Raw genomic sequence first — 19,312 nt, 5'->3', positions numbered from 1 at the left:
TCTTGCACCTGCGTCCTAATTAGATGTTTGGGATGTGCACACCATTTTTGTATTTTCATATATGCGGCTGAAACAGGTAGCCTAGTGCATCCCAAATTTTTCAACATGAACATTTTAATATAACATTATAGTCATTATGGCCTATGGCCTTTAGAAAAATGTTTTTTGAGGAGGTGGGGTAGTGAACAGGCCCCTGTGGTGCGGCCTAAGCTTTTGTTCTTAATGGCATTTTTTCCCCCTTACATTACTTTTACTTTTATACTTTAAGTAGTTTTTTAAACCAGTACTTTTACACTTTTACTTGAGTAAAAACTTGAGTTGATACTTCAACTTCTACAAAAGTCTTTTTAAACCCTAGTATCTATACTTCTACTTGAGTAATGAATGCCAGTACTTTTGACACCACTGCCTATTGCCATTTGCAGAAATTCATCACTCCCGGTAAGAAACAACCAATCAGAGGTCCGGTCCGTAACTTTGTTTGTGTTCAAAATGTAGAAAAATGTATAAGCAATAAGCAAGTACACCTTGAGTCCATTTTCCAAACTGTGTTTTTAGCTTGTCCTGAATCACTAGGGTGCACCTATAATAAGTGTTTATATTCGGACTATTTTAGATTGCTTCGGGGATACCGCGGCGGAGTAACCCAGTACCTTTGTGATTCTTCATAGACAAAAACAGAGAGAAGTAGTTCCGGCTACGATGTTCTTCCTCAAGACGCAAGCAGTTCTGTTTATTAACCGCTAGAGCGTCAAAAGTTACCTGCTGCAGCTTTAAATTTATACAAAATATTTGCCTCTCTTGTCCACAACATTTCTATTTCTAATATTACATTATAGCATATTAGATTTAAATTTGACAATATTGTTATGGAAGTGACATAAATATATCCTGTCAACCATGAGCATTCATGAACAAATATAACAGCCATCAAATGGAATATTTCTACTGTATTCAAACCTAGAAGTCTTTGAATACCAGCTCTGGTTTTATCATTACGTTACACCACAAAACTTTGGCATGCTTTTTTATCTGATTTCCGCAGTGAACTTTGGTGACTAATGCATCACTTTGATGACTAGTGCATCACACAGTGTTCTGAATCCACAGTGATAAACTACTTTTAGGTGACTAATGCTTTGCTCATATAGACGCTTTATAGACGCTTTTGGTCTATAAAAAGTCACACTCAGACTCCTATGAACAAGGCTATTACCAATTAACAATGATCTATTCGATCAGTTTCTCTCTAGTACCGTCAACAACCAATCAACAATCCTAATCATTTTGAAATAAACATAGAATATAAAATATACTGCATTTTCCCTAATAAATCTCTAAATGAGTTTTTATTTTATTTTATTTTTTTATTACAAGATTACATTAGTCTTAGTGATTATCAAAGTCATAATGCCAATCCAAACAAAATATGTAAGTTGCATTTCCTGCACAATGGTATGGCAACTTGAACATTGCTTTTCTCTCTTTTTTTTAAGTGCTTTTTATACTATTCTGGAATAGAAACGTCAAGACAGGTGAACAGACTCATCAAATAAATGTCTGTGTTAATGGAGTCCAAATTGATCTCTTTATAACTGCAGAGAGTAGAATGCCCTTTAAATTCCAAGCTTACTTTTATGGAAAATTATACTGTCTGTTAAGACAAAAGAGTCTCTACAGACAGGTTAGACTACAAAGAGTGATAAAAAGTGGACTCTACGATGAATCAACCAGACTGAACTAAATGTGTACAACTCAAAGTATCTCAGTACTTAATTAAAAATGAAAACTACTGTATTTCATTATGTTAGCATGAGGACATTTCTGGTCTAGTAGACAATATATCCATGGCATTTACAATGTTTTTATAGCTTAAAGGTGGGTAGGACAATTTCAGGCTTTGTGTATTTTGTGTACATTAATTTAAAACAATAATAATTTTGCACTGCTAAATATTCCAAGCCCTGCAATATTTTATAGAAACATAAGAACTGTCAATTTTGATTCACAATGACTTTAAATGTCACAATACGACAAACAATGAAAAACTGAATGGAGAATATACATAACTTAAAAACATACAATACATGACAAAGCACATTACTGACTTGATATCATAAGCTTTCAAATATAAAATGTTATGATGAGTTTAACTGCAATTTAAAAAAGAAACTTAACAAATCAGTACTTTAAGTATGTTCAAATATAAATGTGACTGTCTTCTTTTGTTTTTATTCCTCATGTGTTCAGTGTCACCTTAATTTCTCCTCGTGTCTGATTGTGTCATTCTGTTCACCTGAGTTCAATGAATTATCCTCATTTGTGTCTGTACTTAAAGCACAGCCTGTTCAGTTTTGTTTTGTCAAGAATTGTAAATGTTACCTTTTGTGTGTGTGTATGTGTGTGCTCTTGTTTTTGTGTCATATCAGGACACAACTCTGTATAATGACATGGGTATGACACAGGTATTACAAGGAGAGGGTGACTTATGAGGATATAACCCATGTCCCCATTTTTCAAAAGGCTTATAAATCATACAAAATGAGTTTTTTTGAGAAAGTATAAATGCACAAAGTTTCCTGTGAGGGTTAGGTTTAGGTGTAGGGTTGGTGTAGGGCCATAGAATATACAGTTTCTACAGTATAAAAACCATTGTGGGACACTATGGGATGTCCCCACTTTTCACAAAAACAAACATGTGTGTGTGTGTGTGTGTGACATTTCTCGATTACCTATTGTAGATTATTAAGGTGATTATTGGAATTCTTTGTTGTGTTCGTGGTCCTGCCTGTTCCCACATACTGTTATTGTGACAGAATACTCGACCAAAATAAGAGCTAATTAAGCGGCATCTTCCTGTCATTTTGTTTTCAGTTTTTTGTCACTTTTTATTTTTTATTATAAACGCCTCTTCCATCCTCGTCCTCCTGCTGGAGCAGGGGAATTGGCCTCTCGAGGACCACACAAAGGATTTTGTGTTCCTAGCTTACCTTACACCCTACACGTACAACTGCCTCTGCTCGTTCTATCTAGCTGGACTTAATAACATCACACAAGCGCAGTTGTCCTTAGATGGTCTCCAAGGGAGCATTGAGTAGGTGCTGGTGTCCTGCAAGTCTCATCTGACCATGGACATAACAGACAACAACACCAGCCCCACTATGGACCCAGAACCCAGTCAAGGACCACCCCGCAGCATGGAGCTGTCCAAGCCCACCGCAGACGGAGAGCCAGAGCCAGCCGCGGTCACTGAGCCATCGTTATCAAGAACAACAGAGCTGATGATCGCCCTGGAGAAACAACCCACCCAACAGCCCTCTCCCGCCTCCTCTCATGGACCTGTTCCCTTCCTCAACACCCTCTGCACTGGATCCTGTCAGTCTCACCATCTGTGGCGTGGGCTCGCCGCTGGTCTGCCTATCTCCAGCTACATTGATGTCAAGCCTTGAAGATCCCTCGACTCCAACTTCAGCCTCCAAGGCCTAGACTCAACATCAGTCCTGCAACCCAGCAGCTCCACCATGGCTCCTAGCTCCCTCATCTCCACCATGGCCCGTAAGTCCGCCAGCTCCACCAGGCTCCATCGTCCCTCCGGCTCCGTCTTGATCAGACATTGACCATCCGCTGCCTCTAGACTCCACTCCTTTTGTTCTGCCTCATCCTATCTCTCAGGCTCTGTCAGGCTCTTCCTGCCCTCCAGCTCCACCTCAGTCCTCTGTCACTCCAACTCCACTGCAGCCTTCTGGATACTTGTCTCTGCCTCAGTTGCCGGACCATCTGCTCCACCTTGGCCCTCCAGATCCTCCACCACCTGCTCTGCCACCATCGGATGGCCCCCTGGAATTGTCAGCCCTTCCTCCACCAAGGCTCCTCACTCCGTCGGTTCCACCATGTCCTGCCATCATGGCTGTGGCCTGGGCCCCACCAGATTCCTCCTCCTGCTCCAGTTCCCTCCTGTTGTCTCCCTGGCTCCTCTCTCCATCGTCACCTCCCTGGAATATGTTAGTCATCCTCTTCCTGGGAGTCTGTCCTCCACTGGAACCTCCAACATTATTGTCCGGCTGCCAGCCCTTTACCTTTCCCTGTCACAATCCCACATCCACTCTATTGTCCTCCTCCTAAGTCCCCCTCCATCCCTCCCTCTGTCTCCACAGCGCGAGGATGCACCTTCTGGGAGGGGGGCAAACTGTCACACCACAGAACTGTCTTGTGTTTTCATTCCCCATGTGCTTAGTGTGACCTTAATTTCTCCTCATGTCTGATTGTGTCATTCTGTTCACCTGAGTTCAATCAATTATCCTCATTTGTGTCTGTACTTAAAGCCAAGCCTGTTCAGTTCTTTTTTTTTTGTCAAGTATTGCTACTGTGTCTCGATTACCTATTGTAGATTATTAAAGTGATTATTGGAATTCTCCGTAGTCCTGCCTGTTCCCACACACCGTGATTGTGACAATAAATCTATGTAGGTTATAAGTCTCCCTCATGAATATTGATTATGCTACATTATCCCACATAGCAAATGTTTTCTTGCCCAGATCCAGGCCAAAAAAATCACTTTTCCCTCGGCCCAAGTGCTGCAAAGAATGACAGCCCTGAAGTAGCCCAGAACTGGATTAAAGACAAGGGCCAGACATGGGCCATTACCGGCCCGAATCTCAGCCAGTTAATCACTCTTAACTGGCCCTGAACTGGGCCAAAACAGATTTTATTATTGGTGCCAATTCTCACCCTTAAGTAAACCAGAATCCCCAAATCTGAGCCACACCTTAGCCTTGTATAGCCCAGACCCAACCCACACAGCAAGCAGTTTTGGCCCAGATCCGGCCCACATGTGGACGCATGAATTTCACACAGGCCAGATGTGGGCCTAAACTCAGCCAACAGTATGTTGCTGTCTGGCAAAACAGAATCTTAATATTTCATATTTTTGCATTTTGTATTACTATAATCGGCATTATTCATTTTGTAACATGCTTTGGTCCCAGACAGCAACATAGTGTTGGCCCAGATCCGGCCCACATCTGGCCACATGGATTTCACACAGGCCAGATGTGGGCCGGATCTGAGCTGAAACTGTCGGGGAATGTACTCACAAACTATGCCATTACAGTATATTAAACATAGAATAGAAAATCAAACTTAAAACCCACAAATCATGTAACTGTGCAATAGAAAAATGTATTGCATTGATTTTTCTATTTATTTTTTTAAAGAACAAATCGACCAATAAAGAGTGAGTGTATAAAGTATACAGTCTATAAGAGAAACGTAACAGACAGACACATGTAACTTAATCATAAGAATTTATTGCAGATGTGTCAAAGAGCAGTACCATAGTAATCCAAAGTATGATACATTGCAGTAGCAGTCCTCTCTGGCAGAATATAATAGTAGTGCGAGGAGCAGGGCATAATTTATGTTGTTAAACTCTGAAAATACTATCCCGATTTACTGCGTCAAAGTGCGTTTCTCATTCAAAACACGCATCATCATAAACACGGCATGTCGCAAATCTATGACGAAACTGGCGAGAGCAAATGAGCGTTCGATATCGCTGCTGTAAAACTTGTTGTGGCAAATTTTTTTATTGTTTCTATAGCTACAGAGGAAGGAGATACAAATTGATTTCGATGAATGGTTTAAATTTGGATCTGTTCCTCACACCAAGCATCACATGGATACAGAGGATTTAAATAAAAATTATGTGCCCCCATTTTCTATTATAGATTAGTGTGTGCCCCATGGTAAACCAAGTAAATATCACATGATAATGGTTAAATGATCTCTCTCTCTTTTCATGTAAGGATTCTAAGATTATTTGTACCAAGAATAATATATATAATTTGATACAATTATAATTAAGTGCAGTTTAAATTCACTTGCCATTTCAAAAACTACATTTTAACAATACTTCACTTCATTAAAATGTATGTGATCATTTAAACATTATCATGCAATATTGTATTTATCATGGGTCACATAATATGCTGCCAGATCATTGTAACGGCATGTTGGTGTGGAAAATAAGCACACAACAAAAGGAAATATCTAAATAGTTATTTTATGATCCACAGGAGAAAAAAGGGCACATCCAAACACAAATCCAAATGATGGAACATCAACAGCAGACAAAGCAAAAACGGAGAACACCGATTTTTAAATACTGAGAACATAATCAATGGGAAACAGAAACAGGTGTGGGACTAATTAATTAACTAAACAAAAAAAAAGGAATGTGACCAAATAAGGAAACTCTCTAAGAACAGAAGTCCATAACTGTGACAGTTCACCCCCTCTCGGAACAGTGCGTCCCCACACAGACAAAAATAGTCCAGCAGAGGGAGGTTGGGGGTTGAGGAGGCAGGCGTGGGGCAGGCAATGGAGAGGGAGCATAGACCATAGTGCCAGGGTGGAGTGGATGGAGGGAGGAGCCAGGGAGGAGCCCAGAGCAGGAGGAGCCAGATGGAGCTCCAAAGGACAGCCAGGATGGTGACCCATGGTGGAGTCGACAGCGGGAGGAGACATGATAAAGCAAGAGCCGACAACACCAGGAGGCCAACTGACAGTGACTGCTTCGATGGATGAGGAGCCCAGGATGGAGCTAAGCAGATGGAGAGCCAGGGTGACACGGAGGATCCAGAGGGCCAAGATGGTGCTGAAGGCCCAGGCAACCGAGGCGAAGGTAGGGCTCCGGAAGACCACTGCGGAAGACCAAAGCGACTGAGGATGGAGGTGAAGTGGGAGGGAAGGAGGAGCCTGACAGGCCTGACAGAGCCTTAGGGATGGAGTGACGATGCGGAGCCAGAGGGACGATGGAGCCCGGTGGAGCTGGTGGGATGATGGGCCATGGTGGAGACGAGGGAGCTAAGTGTCAAGGCGGAGTCCTGATGTGAATAAGAGCGCCCAGATGGTGCTGACTGAAGGTGAGCTGAGGGGCTAACAGGCACCAGCGAAGAACTGTCTGGTTTGAGAGGAGGTGGGAGAGGGAAGCTGGAAGCATCTGACCAAGTGTGTGAGCCAGCAACATCGTATGTTCCCGAGGGAGTTTTGGTGGAGATCAAGGGCTTGGAGGGAAGACCCACCCACACTCCCACACTTATATACACAATATATATATAAAATATATATATATATATATATATATATATATATATATATAATTTTTTATTATTATTATTATTATTATTTTGCTTTAAAAAAGTCATCATGGTCTGTAGGCCTTGTATGTCTTCTGAAGACTGGAATAGTAAGAGGTGCTCTATTCTCTCTAACTGTAATGTGCCTCGCGTCTTTTTCATAATTGCAGGCATCTACTGCCCTCTGTCTCACATTTTTAAACACAAAACATATTCTGTGTGAATGGCCCTTGAGGTTTTTATTTTTTTTGAAGCTTCAATAATTTCAAATACAGTTCATGGCTGAGTAAACAAACCAGTATTCACATTTTTTAATTTACTTATTTTTTTACATGAACTAACACCAGTTGCAAATAGGGCCTCCTTTTTTAGCTGTTTGGCATTGTTCCAGATTATTTTATATATATATATATCATTTACACAGTTCCATCCCCAAAAGACACTGTTCATCAAAATCTTATGTGTTATTCCACGTGGCTGTCTGTGTTTTCTCTGTAGAGAAACGTGAGATGATATACAGATGTTTCTATCTGGTGAACAGCATTGTCATTAAGCAATAACAACCTTAAACGTTTGAAAACTGAGGATTCTTGTGAAATCAGTAATGTGTGACATTTCAGGCGAGTCTCATTATTTTCATTATTTTTGCTTATTGAAAATCTGTCATGACTTAAATTTTATAATTGATCCTCTTGAGTTTCCCCCAAACAAATTAATAATATTGATACTTCCAGTTTACAGGCAAAAGCAGATAATCAAAAAGAAGTATTTATATGTTTTGAAATTTCATATATCCCTAAAACACTATGGAGATAGTGTTTATATATATATATATATATATATATATATATATATATATATATACATTTTTTTATTTTTTTTTACTTCTTGTCAGACTCTATCCCATTTTTTGCTTTTGTTTTTGCTCTTCATGTTGACTGATTTTATTTCAGGTGATCCCAGTTTTTTTTTTTTTTTTCTATTGTATCCCAGGTCTGTCTTGTCTTCCCATTATCCTGTTGTGTTTAAATAGTTTTCCCAGATTGAGTTCCTTTGTCTGGTATTGTCCATGTCTACATGTGCGATTTTCTGTTATAATTAAACTTCTTTGGATTAACCCTTTCGAGTCGATTAACGCATATATGCGTTTTGAGTCATTTTCTCCTGATAACCCCGAAAATAACTTAAATTACACTCTCAGTTTTAATCGTACAGATAAGAGCAATACATCAAAGTGCTTTGTTGATGACATAATCCTTACATTAAAAAAATAAATATATTCTTGTGAAAGAGTTGCACAGAATGAACAAAACATTTTCATGATAAAAAAAATTGTGCTTATCCAGATGAAGTCACAGGCCAATGTTTGTTCATACATGAAACCGTCTAAACAGCTGCACCTTGATTATTCATTCTTTCAGTCTTCTCTCGGTGGGAAGTCTGATCCGGTTTAAAGTACTGGGCTGAGCAGAGAGATTTTGTGACAGACTTTGGCCCATTCAATAGATGGACCTAGATCTCCTTTTGTGTTTAAGCTGGCTCAACACAGGGAGGGTCTTCCAGGGTCTGTCTGAATGCATGTGAAAGTACAGCCTTCAAATTTCATCATAAGTTATCGATCCCCTTCACTCTTTGTACCAAAGCGCTCATTTGTGCCTTTAGCAATCATGTTTTTATCTTAAGACTTGAGCAACCCAAGGTTATCAGACACTAAAGCATTCATATATGTTATTTTGGGGGTGTCATTAAATATCTTAATTGATCTCTTTGTTTATACAGACAACTGTATTGTTTATTTGAAATTATTATTTATTTATTATTATATATATTTTTTTTACATATATATCCGAGGACACCATTAGTGGCATTTAGAACCTTATTAGAACTGTATGGTTGCCACTTGAAGTCTAATGTGTGTCTTGAAAGGACTTTAGAGTTCCACTCTAGCTCTTTTGAGGCCTTATCTTTTTGCTTAAGTAATTAAATACAGTGATTACCCTTTAAACGGGTCTGTCAAGTCTGCTGAACTGGCTTCATATATAAGATGAGAAGTTAGGGATGGAAACCCCAGTTTTAGAGCATCTTCTGCCTCCTGCTGTTTGATGATAAGCATTGACTTCATCCTCACAGACTGAATGGCACTTCTATCTGAGTTATCTAGACTTCTGACATCAGGAAAGGGTCTGCTAAAACAGTTAAAGACCCTATCAAATCAAACTTCTCGGCTTGTATTTGGTTCGCTTTGAGGTTGTCAATATTCTAGTGTGTACACCTAAAAGTGGACTAAATCTAAAAAAGGACAGTCTTAGGTCTATTCACACCTAATCTGAATATGTAATGTGCAAATCTTAGGTATTAGAAACTTCTGAACAGAAACAATGGGTTCCTGTGGTCCTGTTCACAGTAGGTGGGAACATCTAAATACCAACAATTCAAAGCATTTGTATACTGTGAAGAAAATCCTTGTCTCTGAAAGTCTGCTAGTATAGAGTATGCGCATACTGTGATATGTGAAGATACAAGAGAGAAGTAATCTTTCACTAGTCTTTTGCATAAGAACAAATATTTTTTTCAAAGTGCGTAGTGAATGCAAATGATGAAAACCTGCAGTAGTTAAAAAAAATAAACAAATTTCCCCATCTTTTATGAATTTAACCTTAAATCCCAACGTTGTTAAGATTGTGAGCTTGTGAGATTATTTTGAGAGGGGGTTCAGCGAAAAATCGGCAGCTGTCAGCAGGAAGTGGCTGTCACTGGCAGCAGGAAGTGGCTGCCAATAAAACCGGATGGCAGCTGTCGCTAATACCCGGAAATTGGAGGAGGCTGCCGGCGGCAACAAGACAAATAAATAATTATATACACTTATGATTATGTTTAATACTTTTTTAAACAAGTATAAAGGTCAGTATTGTATATTATTTGATTTAAAATATTGATCAAATATAAACAAAGAAATAAGATCATTTCGCTAAACGTTAATTTCCAGCTGAATGTTTATGCATGCATGTATCATTGTTTGTGTGAAATAAAACAATTTATATTTATATACGAGAGTGGCACTTACTGGGTGTATGTTGTATATTTATTATAGGCTATATACACAAATGACTGAAAAGAGAGAAGTCTCAGAAGTCTCATGCTCAAAAAGCATGAAAGCATCTTGTTTGAACTGCGTCCACAGTGTCTCTCTCACCGGGCTGTTGGACTATCTTCTCTTTCCTCTCTTTTGTCCACAGACCAGCTGAAGGTGTGTTTGTACACTGGTGTGTGGAAAACCGACCAAGAATACTGATGACTTCTCTTGCATGTATACGCTTATACAAAAGTTTGTCTAATAAAATGGTCTAGATTGAGATTTGTCCTCCAACATCACTCGCACTCTGACTAAGTGGCAAAAGTGTCATGGAAAACATTGGCTATTTTTTATATTTCATATGTCTTGCACTAACTTCGGCCACTGCAGAATACACCAATGAAATTAATGCTGGCTTGTCCGTGTAAAATTAGAACTGGAAAAATAAATAGATTGGATTTGCTAAATAAATTATAAATAAAATAATGGTTAGAGATAAAGATAATTTTATTTGAACTGCTAATCAAAACAAAACTTTATTTTTACAGGGTTGGATTAAAATCTTATACTACTGCACCCTATTTCATTTATCTAATACAGAAATACATATCTCTGAGAACATCTATCACTCTCTGAAGAAATGGTATGAAGTGTCACACTGCCCCCTAGCCAAGCAAGTTAGTAATAACTGCAAAAAATATTTAAAAAAATATTTGTAATACTTTTAAATATTTTACAGTATAACTTTGCCTTAAATGAGATATATAGCCTATAGTCATCTGTTTTATTTCAAGTGTCTGTAAACTAACCTCCATTATAGTATAAATTTTTAAAGAATTACATGTAGCGGTGTTACTTGTAAGTGGTCCATTACAGTTACTGGGACAAAATGTGTAATTTAGTTACAGTTACTTATGAAAATGTTAATGATTACAAAGGGGGTCACATGTGACTCTTGTATTAATATTTACTATTTCTTGTTATGATTTTAAATCTGTATTGACGATCAGAAGGATCACAAAGTAGAAAGTATGATTTTGTGGTGGCTTTGCTTCAAAATTTTAATTATTATAATCTCAATTCAAGTGATGAAGGATTTTGAAAGGCTGACAGTAATTAGTGTGGAGGAATATTGTAAGGTTAACCTTGCCTGCTTTAAATGTTTGAAAACAATTAGCAGTTAAAAAAAAAACATTCCTTAGACATTTAGAAAAGTAATCAAATGTAATCAGTTAAATGTAATCAATAAAACTGAAATAGTTACACTACTTATTACATTTTAATAGGGTAACTTGTAGTCCTACTAAGTAACCTTCCCAACACTGTAGTTTTGTAAACTGTACAGTGTGTATATTTGAAAAGAAATGGAGAAATGGTCTATTTTGTTGTAATATAACTGTAATTCAGTTTGAGATAAGGTCACCACTGAACCAAAATCCACACTCAGACACATACAGTAATTGTGAAGAGGCAAGATAAAATAATAACCGGTTATAAAGGAGAATAATAATAAAAAAAATAAAAAATAAAAAACTTTAAAGGATTTAATGGAGTGTTTTTGCTCTTTTTCAGCCTGGAATGTTTCTGATGTTGTTGTCATAGCTAATTATGACCAGTTTTACAGTAAACACTTACTTGCACCTTCAAAATGTCCACTAGCTTCTTTTTTAGTTCACCATTTAAAATGCGTTTATATGTACCTCCTGACTTGTGCTTAGTCTTCACAGTGGTTTAATTGTTTTGAAATATTCCCAAAAACTGCAAGAAAATGTCCCTGAAATATAAATTAGTAATTAGCAGCCAGTGCTTAATCTGCAAGTTTATTAGTTATTGAGCAATTTGCAAATGCATTTGAAAGGGCAGTGTCCACACATCTAAAAAAGCTTTTGTGATGGAAACATCAAATGATAGCCTATTTAAAACGTTTAAGATTTAGAATTACACAGGGCTTGTTGTCATACTTTTACTCAAGTGAGTATTTCTCATTACAGGTTTATTTTTGTTTTTTAAAGTCTTAATGTCTTGCCTTTAAAACGTGTTCACTGCCAAAAAATAATGTGAACAATTTAAAATGTCTCAGCTTTTGTGCTAAATGTAAATAATAAAACAGCCATGCAAATCAGAATGATATGAAACAGCACGAGTAAACAGTTATAGAATAATATGTTTAAATTAGAACATCATTAAAATGTATTTTAATTCAGAAAGGTTTTAAACTATTTAACTATTTAAACACTATTTTTAAAACCAACATGCAGAGCCATTGCTGACAACTTGTAGGCTACAGAACAGCGCTTGTGACAACTCGCCTTGAGCAGATATAACTAAAACAAGCCTATTTTATTTGATACACATCTATGGTAGCCAATATTGAAACTGCAGACTAATTATATTGTAATATATAAATTGATCTGTAGTAGGCGAGGCCAATGTAGCCTATTCAACAGAAATACATCGTGTAAAACACATTTTCATAATGTTCTTTTAAAAAAACACCAATTACATCCCAAATCAATGGAACACAACCACATGACCTCATGGCCTGGATGGAGACTGGAGTCCGGTCAATCGGTTCTTAAACAAGACTCCGTTCCGCGTTTTGCAGAAATTCTGTGCGTGGAAAAAAAGTCGTCGCCTCACCTGCTGAGCGCTCCAACATATCACTCCGCAGGGTCAGTTTATATTATTTTTATTTTGCACTGGCGTTTGTAAAACCTCCAAAATGTGATTGAAAAACACACTATAGTGTTATTATGAAGGATAACGACATACACATCTATGTGAGAGGCTGTCGTTCCTCTGAGTGCCGTGTTTAATGTCGTGGCACTATTTATCATGGTGTCGCTCGCAGGGCGTGATTCGGTTACACTCAAATATGGCTACCATGGAGTCAGAGCTACAACTTTAATATTTGTACTAATGCATAAATTTAACGTTTTATGTCATTCTCCGCTCTACAGTCGCGTCGAATAATCGTTTTTTTGCGTGTACAAATTGTGAATACCCAGGCAAGGAGATCATCTCGAGGTGTTTAGCGTTAATAAAGTATTGCTCGAAATTGCAGCTTGCTCCGCGAGCTGATCGAAATCGTCAGGATTGAAATCTTGAAAGCGAAATCCGCTTTCGGTTTTCCCTCATTCGAGGACATTTTGGGCTGTGTTTCCCCGAATGTTGCCAGGGCTCGGCTCCTGTCATCGCCTCGCAGGAGCTCAGATAGCGGTCGTTATGGCTTGTTTTCGGATGAGGGATGTAACCCGCGAGGATTTGGCGATGTGGGATGAAGCGGAATAAAGAAAAGTGATCCGTTCAAACCGAAGGAAAGCGGCTGCTTTCTGCCTATGGATTAAACATTGTAGGTTTTCTGGATCTAAAAGTGGATTTTACTGGAATACAGTATCGCGGAAGATATCGCTTTGTCACGCTGGCTTATTTTCCTGAGGAATAGTGGCGTATTCCTCCCCAACCCCCCCAGCGCCACAAACACATAACAAAAGTACTATATGTCACGTATATGACGGTTCTTGTCATGAAGGAAATAAATAAAAATTGCTAGGGTCGAAGAGGTAAGTAAATATCGATCGACGAGTGTGTTGTGTTTGTTTCTCGTCATCGTTGCGAGCGCTTTTGTCGTTTCTGTCGCCTTTCTCCACTACATTTCGACCCGAGTGTGCAGCTTTTATTAATCTTAAATTCTCGCTAACCTCCTTATTTGCTATAAAACCGTCCAAATACGTTTAGAAACGCCCTGCATCTTTACTGTTCACTGCCTTTACTGGGCCGTTATTTGATTCCTGCTTGGATAGGCGACTCCAGGCTTGAGTAACGTTTCCAAGTTAATCAGCCGGGCTGCAAGGCCTCTACTGTATCCACTTATATCCTTTCTTGTGCATGTACAGTCATATTTTCACTCTAACACCGTCTCATCTAAGTTGACATCACTTTGAACGTGATTATCATCATAAATGTTGCATCTTTGGACAACAGCGATACTTTGCGTGCAGGTAGGTTTAGCCTTTAGACTCCCTAAAGAGTTCAAATGCGTCTCTCTCCTTCAAATTAGCCGGCTTGTTCTTGTTTTTTCCTTTTTATAAAAAGTATTAAATATGGAAAACGTTGGAGCATTTAATGGCATGATGGTATTATTGGCTCCCTGTGTACGTAAGGCTCTGAAACACAAAGCTCTGGAGACAACTGAACAAAGGCAAAAAGCTGGACATGCCCCCTCATGTGAAGAAGCACTTGCTTTGTGTGCTTCTGTTGTTTCACTAAGGCTGTCCCTTTGGTTCCTGCATGTGTTGTGATATCAAATCATTTTCACTACATCTTTTTGAGAGATATGCATTTCAAGTACAGTGTTCAGAAGTATTCATGCATTTGGTTGACCCACTCTCTAGTAACTTCAAAAGAAGTCCTGAATACATGGCTGAATGAATGTTCCTTCATCATTGCATAGATAGATAGAGATAGAGTCATTAAAGATACAAATCTACACACATGGATGGATAGGTCTTTTTTTCTCTCATTTAAATTGAGCTTAAGCTCAGAATTACTATTGTTGGGATAAGTTAATGTAGTCAGGTTGATTTGATTATTAAACAACTTGTTACTTGAATGTAATCATTTCAGTTACACATCAAGTAAATTTTATGCTATATTATGCATAAGTAAATTTTTACAGTATGGATGGTTTTATACAGTTAATGTAGCATGTCATTGAGTCGTAAATTCAGTGCATAATAGCAACAGTATCAAATGTAGATCGCAAATAAACACTAATGCAGTTAAAACACAAAAATAATGCCCATGTGAACACAATAGCTGGTGCTGCTACCATGTTGTGAGTAAGAAAACCTGTTAATGGACAATGTCCTGAAAATTTTAAATTGCATTTAGTGATACAACATTTGCTAATTGTGTTGTAAAATGAATCCGAAGAAATTAATAATTATGAAGCAGCATCGATCTGTACTGCTGTTTAAATGAGTGAAGAGAGGGAAGATTCAAAGACCTGTGTCATTTTGTAACCTTTAACTTTTTATTTCATGTAACTTACTTTTTTTTTAATGTAGTAGTGCCTCTTGAGAGATTTGGAAATCCTTTGCATTTGCAAGGTTGATACAGATGTTAACTATGGGCTGATGATTGCTATGGACTCAGTAGATGAATTAGGGCAATTTAAAAGACACCTTTAAACCATTGTCGTTATATTAAATGTCCATATTCTGATATTTTCTATTCTGTTAAAGACATGAAATCAGACTTGGAGTTTTGGTGACTCTTAGTTCATGTTTCATTTACTCTTGGTTGACCAAAATAAACAGCTTTTTTTTTCCTGAAAATGGACTGAGCAAATTGATGCATCATCCTGCACTTAAAGTCCGCATGAAATAAAAATGGACTTTATTTACCAGCACACATTGCAAGTCTTGATGTGAACGATTATTCCATGCAAATTAATCCACTGGATAAAACTATTTGTCCTGGTAATCTTTAATAATAAAACCTGAACATTTGCTTCCGCTCTGGAATGGCATTCCTACTCTGATGACATCAGTTAGATGGCTTGGGCAGAATATCCTTAAGAAGACCCCTTCAACCATTAGATTGCTATTGAGTGAGAGACAGAGAGGAGAAAATAAAACAACGCCCTCTTCTCAATATTCAGTTTCAGCTGGAAATACGTCACTACACTGAAATAAAGTCGGCAGCAACTTCTAGTTCATGCGGACTTTATGGTTTATCCAATCAAGTGCTCTCTAGAAAGACAATGTCCATCCCCCAATATCACATTTGGGCTTTTTCGAGTTTTATTGGCGTTGCAGAGGCTGATTGGTGTATGGCATTAAAGTACCACAAGAGCATAAAGAGTCGTCTGTTCTCCAATCACTCTCATGGTACTTTGATGTCATACGCCAATCGGTCTGTGCAGCACCGACACATCTCCAACAAGCATTTTTATTAGCAATAGCATGTAGCAACTCGTGCGTCTCATCTGTGATGCAAACTAAAGCCTACTGGCTGTTTTTAAATAGGAGACAGTTTCTTCAATTTATCCTCCCCCAGCTTCCTGTTTCAGTAGGAAATTAACATGAAAGTAAAATGCATTCTCCAAACCATTTCATGAGGTCTTTAAACGGCTGACACAGACAATATGTATGTACACACTAATGGCAGTACACACAGCCTCAGTAAAGGCTTGACTCAACCATGTGAGGTCTAATTGTTTACTCAAGGCAGGATACAATGAGAGCAGCCCAGGGAGGGATCCCACGTAGTTCCCGGAAAAGACAGCATCCCGTTGGCAGTGTGCCTTGTCAGCTGAGTGGACAGGTTGGCAGAAGCACCACACAGAGCAGGCGCAAGGGTCAGCACCGGGAAACCAGCAGAGCAGCGACTAACAATATGCACAAACTTTGAGAAAGAGTACAAACATATGACCAAAACTTGCTCTGTCATCTACAACTGTGTTGCGTTTACTTTAAATTGGAACATGGAGGCCCATGTCTTTCATGCTGTGTTTATAAGTCAGGATGATTTGAAAATCACACAACTGATAATGATTTAAATTGAGAGAAATATGTGTAGCGAAAGTGTTTCTTTTTTGCTCTGATATCTATTGCAACCAGTAAGCAATCAGCATTGTTAGGATTGCTTTTATTGGAATTAATAAAGTGTGCTGACACCTGTTTTTATTCATTTTTGTGGTGGTTCAGTTGCGAGTTGGACCCCATTTTAAGGGTAAATCATACAAGTTTATTAAAATATTATAAAAAGTTTAAGATCAGGGATTATTTTCTCCTCTAGCTTTACAAGTGTTTAATTTATCTGAAATAGAAATATATCTTGTAACATTATAATATACATATACAATGTCTTTATCCTCACGTTTGAATAATTTGAAGCATACTCTCTAAATAAAAAGATGAATTTCTATAAGGAAAAAGAAAATAAATCATACTGTTTCCAAGCTTTGAATGGAATAGTGTATAATGTTACAAAAGCCTTTCATGTCAGATAAATGCTAGTCTTTTGATCTTTCTACTCATTAAAGAAAACAAAACCAAATAAGTATTAATACAATATAAATATTGATAATCAGCAAATTGGCATAATAGAACGATCTCTGGATTATATAACATTATGTGCACTAATATATTTTTTCTAATATATTACATAATTATTCTCACAGAATGTCATCAGAGGAGAAAAGTCTAGACCCCTCTGACAAAGGACCCTCGCCATCTCATAGCAGCTCTGGGGCCACTCCCACTGGAAGTCCGGCCCCCACAGATAAGCGGCCCCGGGGCCGCCCTCGTAAGGACGCGTTATCCACGGCAACACCTCTTCCAGCTGTGCCCAGACAGAGAAAGAAGTAAGTTCAATTAAACTTCTGAATTGCTGTCATTACTGATGTAAATTGAAAGTCTAAATGTCTTCGGAAAATGAGGATCACTGGTCCTATAAGTGAAGAATAGTGTGACCTTATGAAATTTAACCTGTTGGTAAAACTCTGTGTTTATACCGGAAGCATGGTAAACTTAAGGCTGTCAACACTGATGGCATTAAAGCTGCGTGTCATGTCAAAATGTTCACCAGCTGGTTGCGAGTTTGTGGTTAATCTTCAGCAACTTTGTGTCCCATTTTATTTTGAAATGGAGGTCCATTGCTGTCCATTGGTGGGTTGTTTTTGAATTCGAAACAGTTTTGTTTATAACTACATTATTAGTTCCAGCATGTTCCAACAGAAAAGTGGGTATTATGTACTAGAATAAAGCAAGTTACTTTTAAATGAATAAGTTGATATTTCATTTGATATATATTTTTTTCCTTTAAAAACACCAGAAGTTTAATAATAGTGTTTTAAATACTATTTTCCAATCCAATCTTAAAATGTATACCCATTTTTCATACTGCTGTGATGCCTAAATTCACTTGTAGCCTTCAAACCGATTTTAGTTTTAGTATTTATTTTTAAATTACATGCTAAAAATAATGTGGAAGGGTTTGCAGTGCAGCACATCGCAAATAGAAAGTGAAACAGGGTGCAATGTGGACACTTTCAATCTTTATACTGAGAACATTCTATCTTTGATGCACCCCTCATATCCAGTGTTGACATGATGCAAAAATTGGATTCATAGACTAATGATAAGCTTTCCTCCTATGCGACAAGCTATGTATTTGACTAGTTTAGCTTCATGAACACGTCTCTGATATTTCTCTCTGGCAGGCAGCTTTGAATGGCAGTGCGTTCAATTAACCCCTCTGAGCCCTTAGGCTATTTACCCATAGAACACATTACGGTTCCTCTAAAGAGAAGTACCTGCTTAGAGTTGACCTGACTGGCAGCATAAACCAGGGAGGGACTTCAGGCTCACCTAAAGCCATTGGATGTACAGGGGCAGTTATTGAAGGGTAGTCCTGGCAGACTTCCTCTGTTTCACATCTGCATTTTAGAAGAGTATGTGCATCTTTCTTGACTTGGATAACCATCTAAATGGAGAGGAGGTGCTTGGTATTTTTCCTGAGGGGATTAATTACATAGGAGTCTTTGAAGTGAAAAGCGCAGGTGCCTTTGCCAGCTTAGGAGCTTACTATGAGTGTGTAAGGTGTGATAGCAGTGTCTGCAACTAGGAACGGTCTGGTGCAAGGTGCTTTTCATTAAAGGGGTCATATGACATTGCTAAAAAGAACATTTTTTTGTATATTTGGTGTAGTTCAACGTGTTTATGTGATTTAACGTTTAAAAAAAAACCACATTATTTTTCACAGACTGTACATTATTGTTGCTCCTCAATGCCCTGTCTTTCTGAAAGTTTTCAAAGCTCATCGTTCTGAAAAGCGAGGTGTGCTCTGATTGGCCAGCTATCCAGTGCATTATGATTGGCCGAATGCCTCAAGCGTGAGACGGAAATGTTACGCCCCTTACCATACTGTGATGCTGTGTGTCCTGGGATGACCAGACAAAACCAATAAAACCCATTACAAACGAGGCATTTGTTGCATCCAGTGGGGGCATAATCACTAATTATAATGACTTTACCTGTCTTTTTATGCATTGCATTGCGTATCGCGGTGCATAAACATAAAACCAATAGTCAGT

General features: G+C 38.2%; 1 protein-coding gene across 14 annotated transcripts in view; it reads left to right on the top strand.

Moving 5' to 3' along the window:
- The first annotated feature begins 13,061 nt into the window (after window positions 1–13,061).
- Window positions 13,062–19,312, top strand: part of LOC113046088 (histone-lysine N-methyltransferase 2C-like) — a 108,269-nt gene continuing 102,018 nt past the window's right edge. For all 14 annotated transcript variants that reach the window (XM_026206951.1, XM_026206954.1, XM_026206952.1 and 11 more), the window contains exons 1-2: window positions 13,062–13,772; window positions 17,399–17,581. In XM_026206951.1, the coding sequence (XP_026062736.1) occupies window positions 17,400–17,581 (182 nt within the window). In that variant the 5' untranslated portion in view covers window positions 13,062–13,772; window position 17,399. The remainder of the gene's footprint in view (window positions 13,773–17,398; window positions 17,582–19,312) is intronic.

Source organism: Carassius auratus, chromosome 27 (assembly GCF_003368295.1).
Source record: "Carassius auratus strain Wakin chromosome 27, ASM336829v1, whole genome shotgun sequence".
Classification (NCBI taxonomy): Eukaryota; Metazoa; Chordata; class Actinopteri; order Cypriniformes; family Cyprinidae; genus Carassius; species Carassius auratus.
The sequence above is the reverse complement of the archived record's forward strand: the minus strand, read 5'-3'. Positions and strand labels throughout refer to the sequence as shown.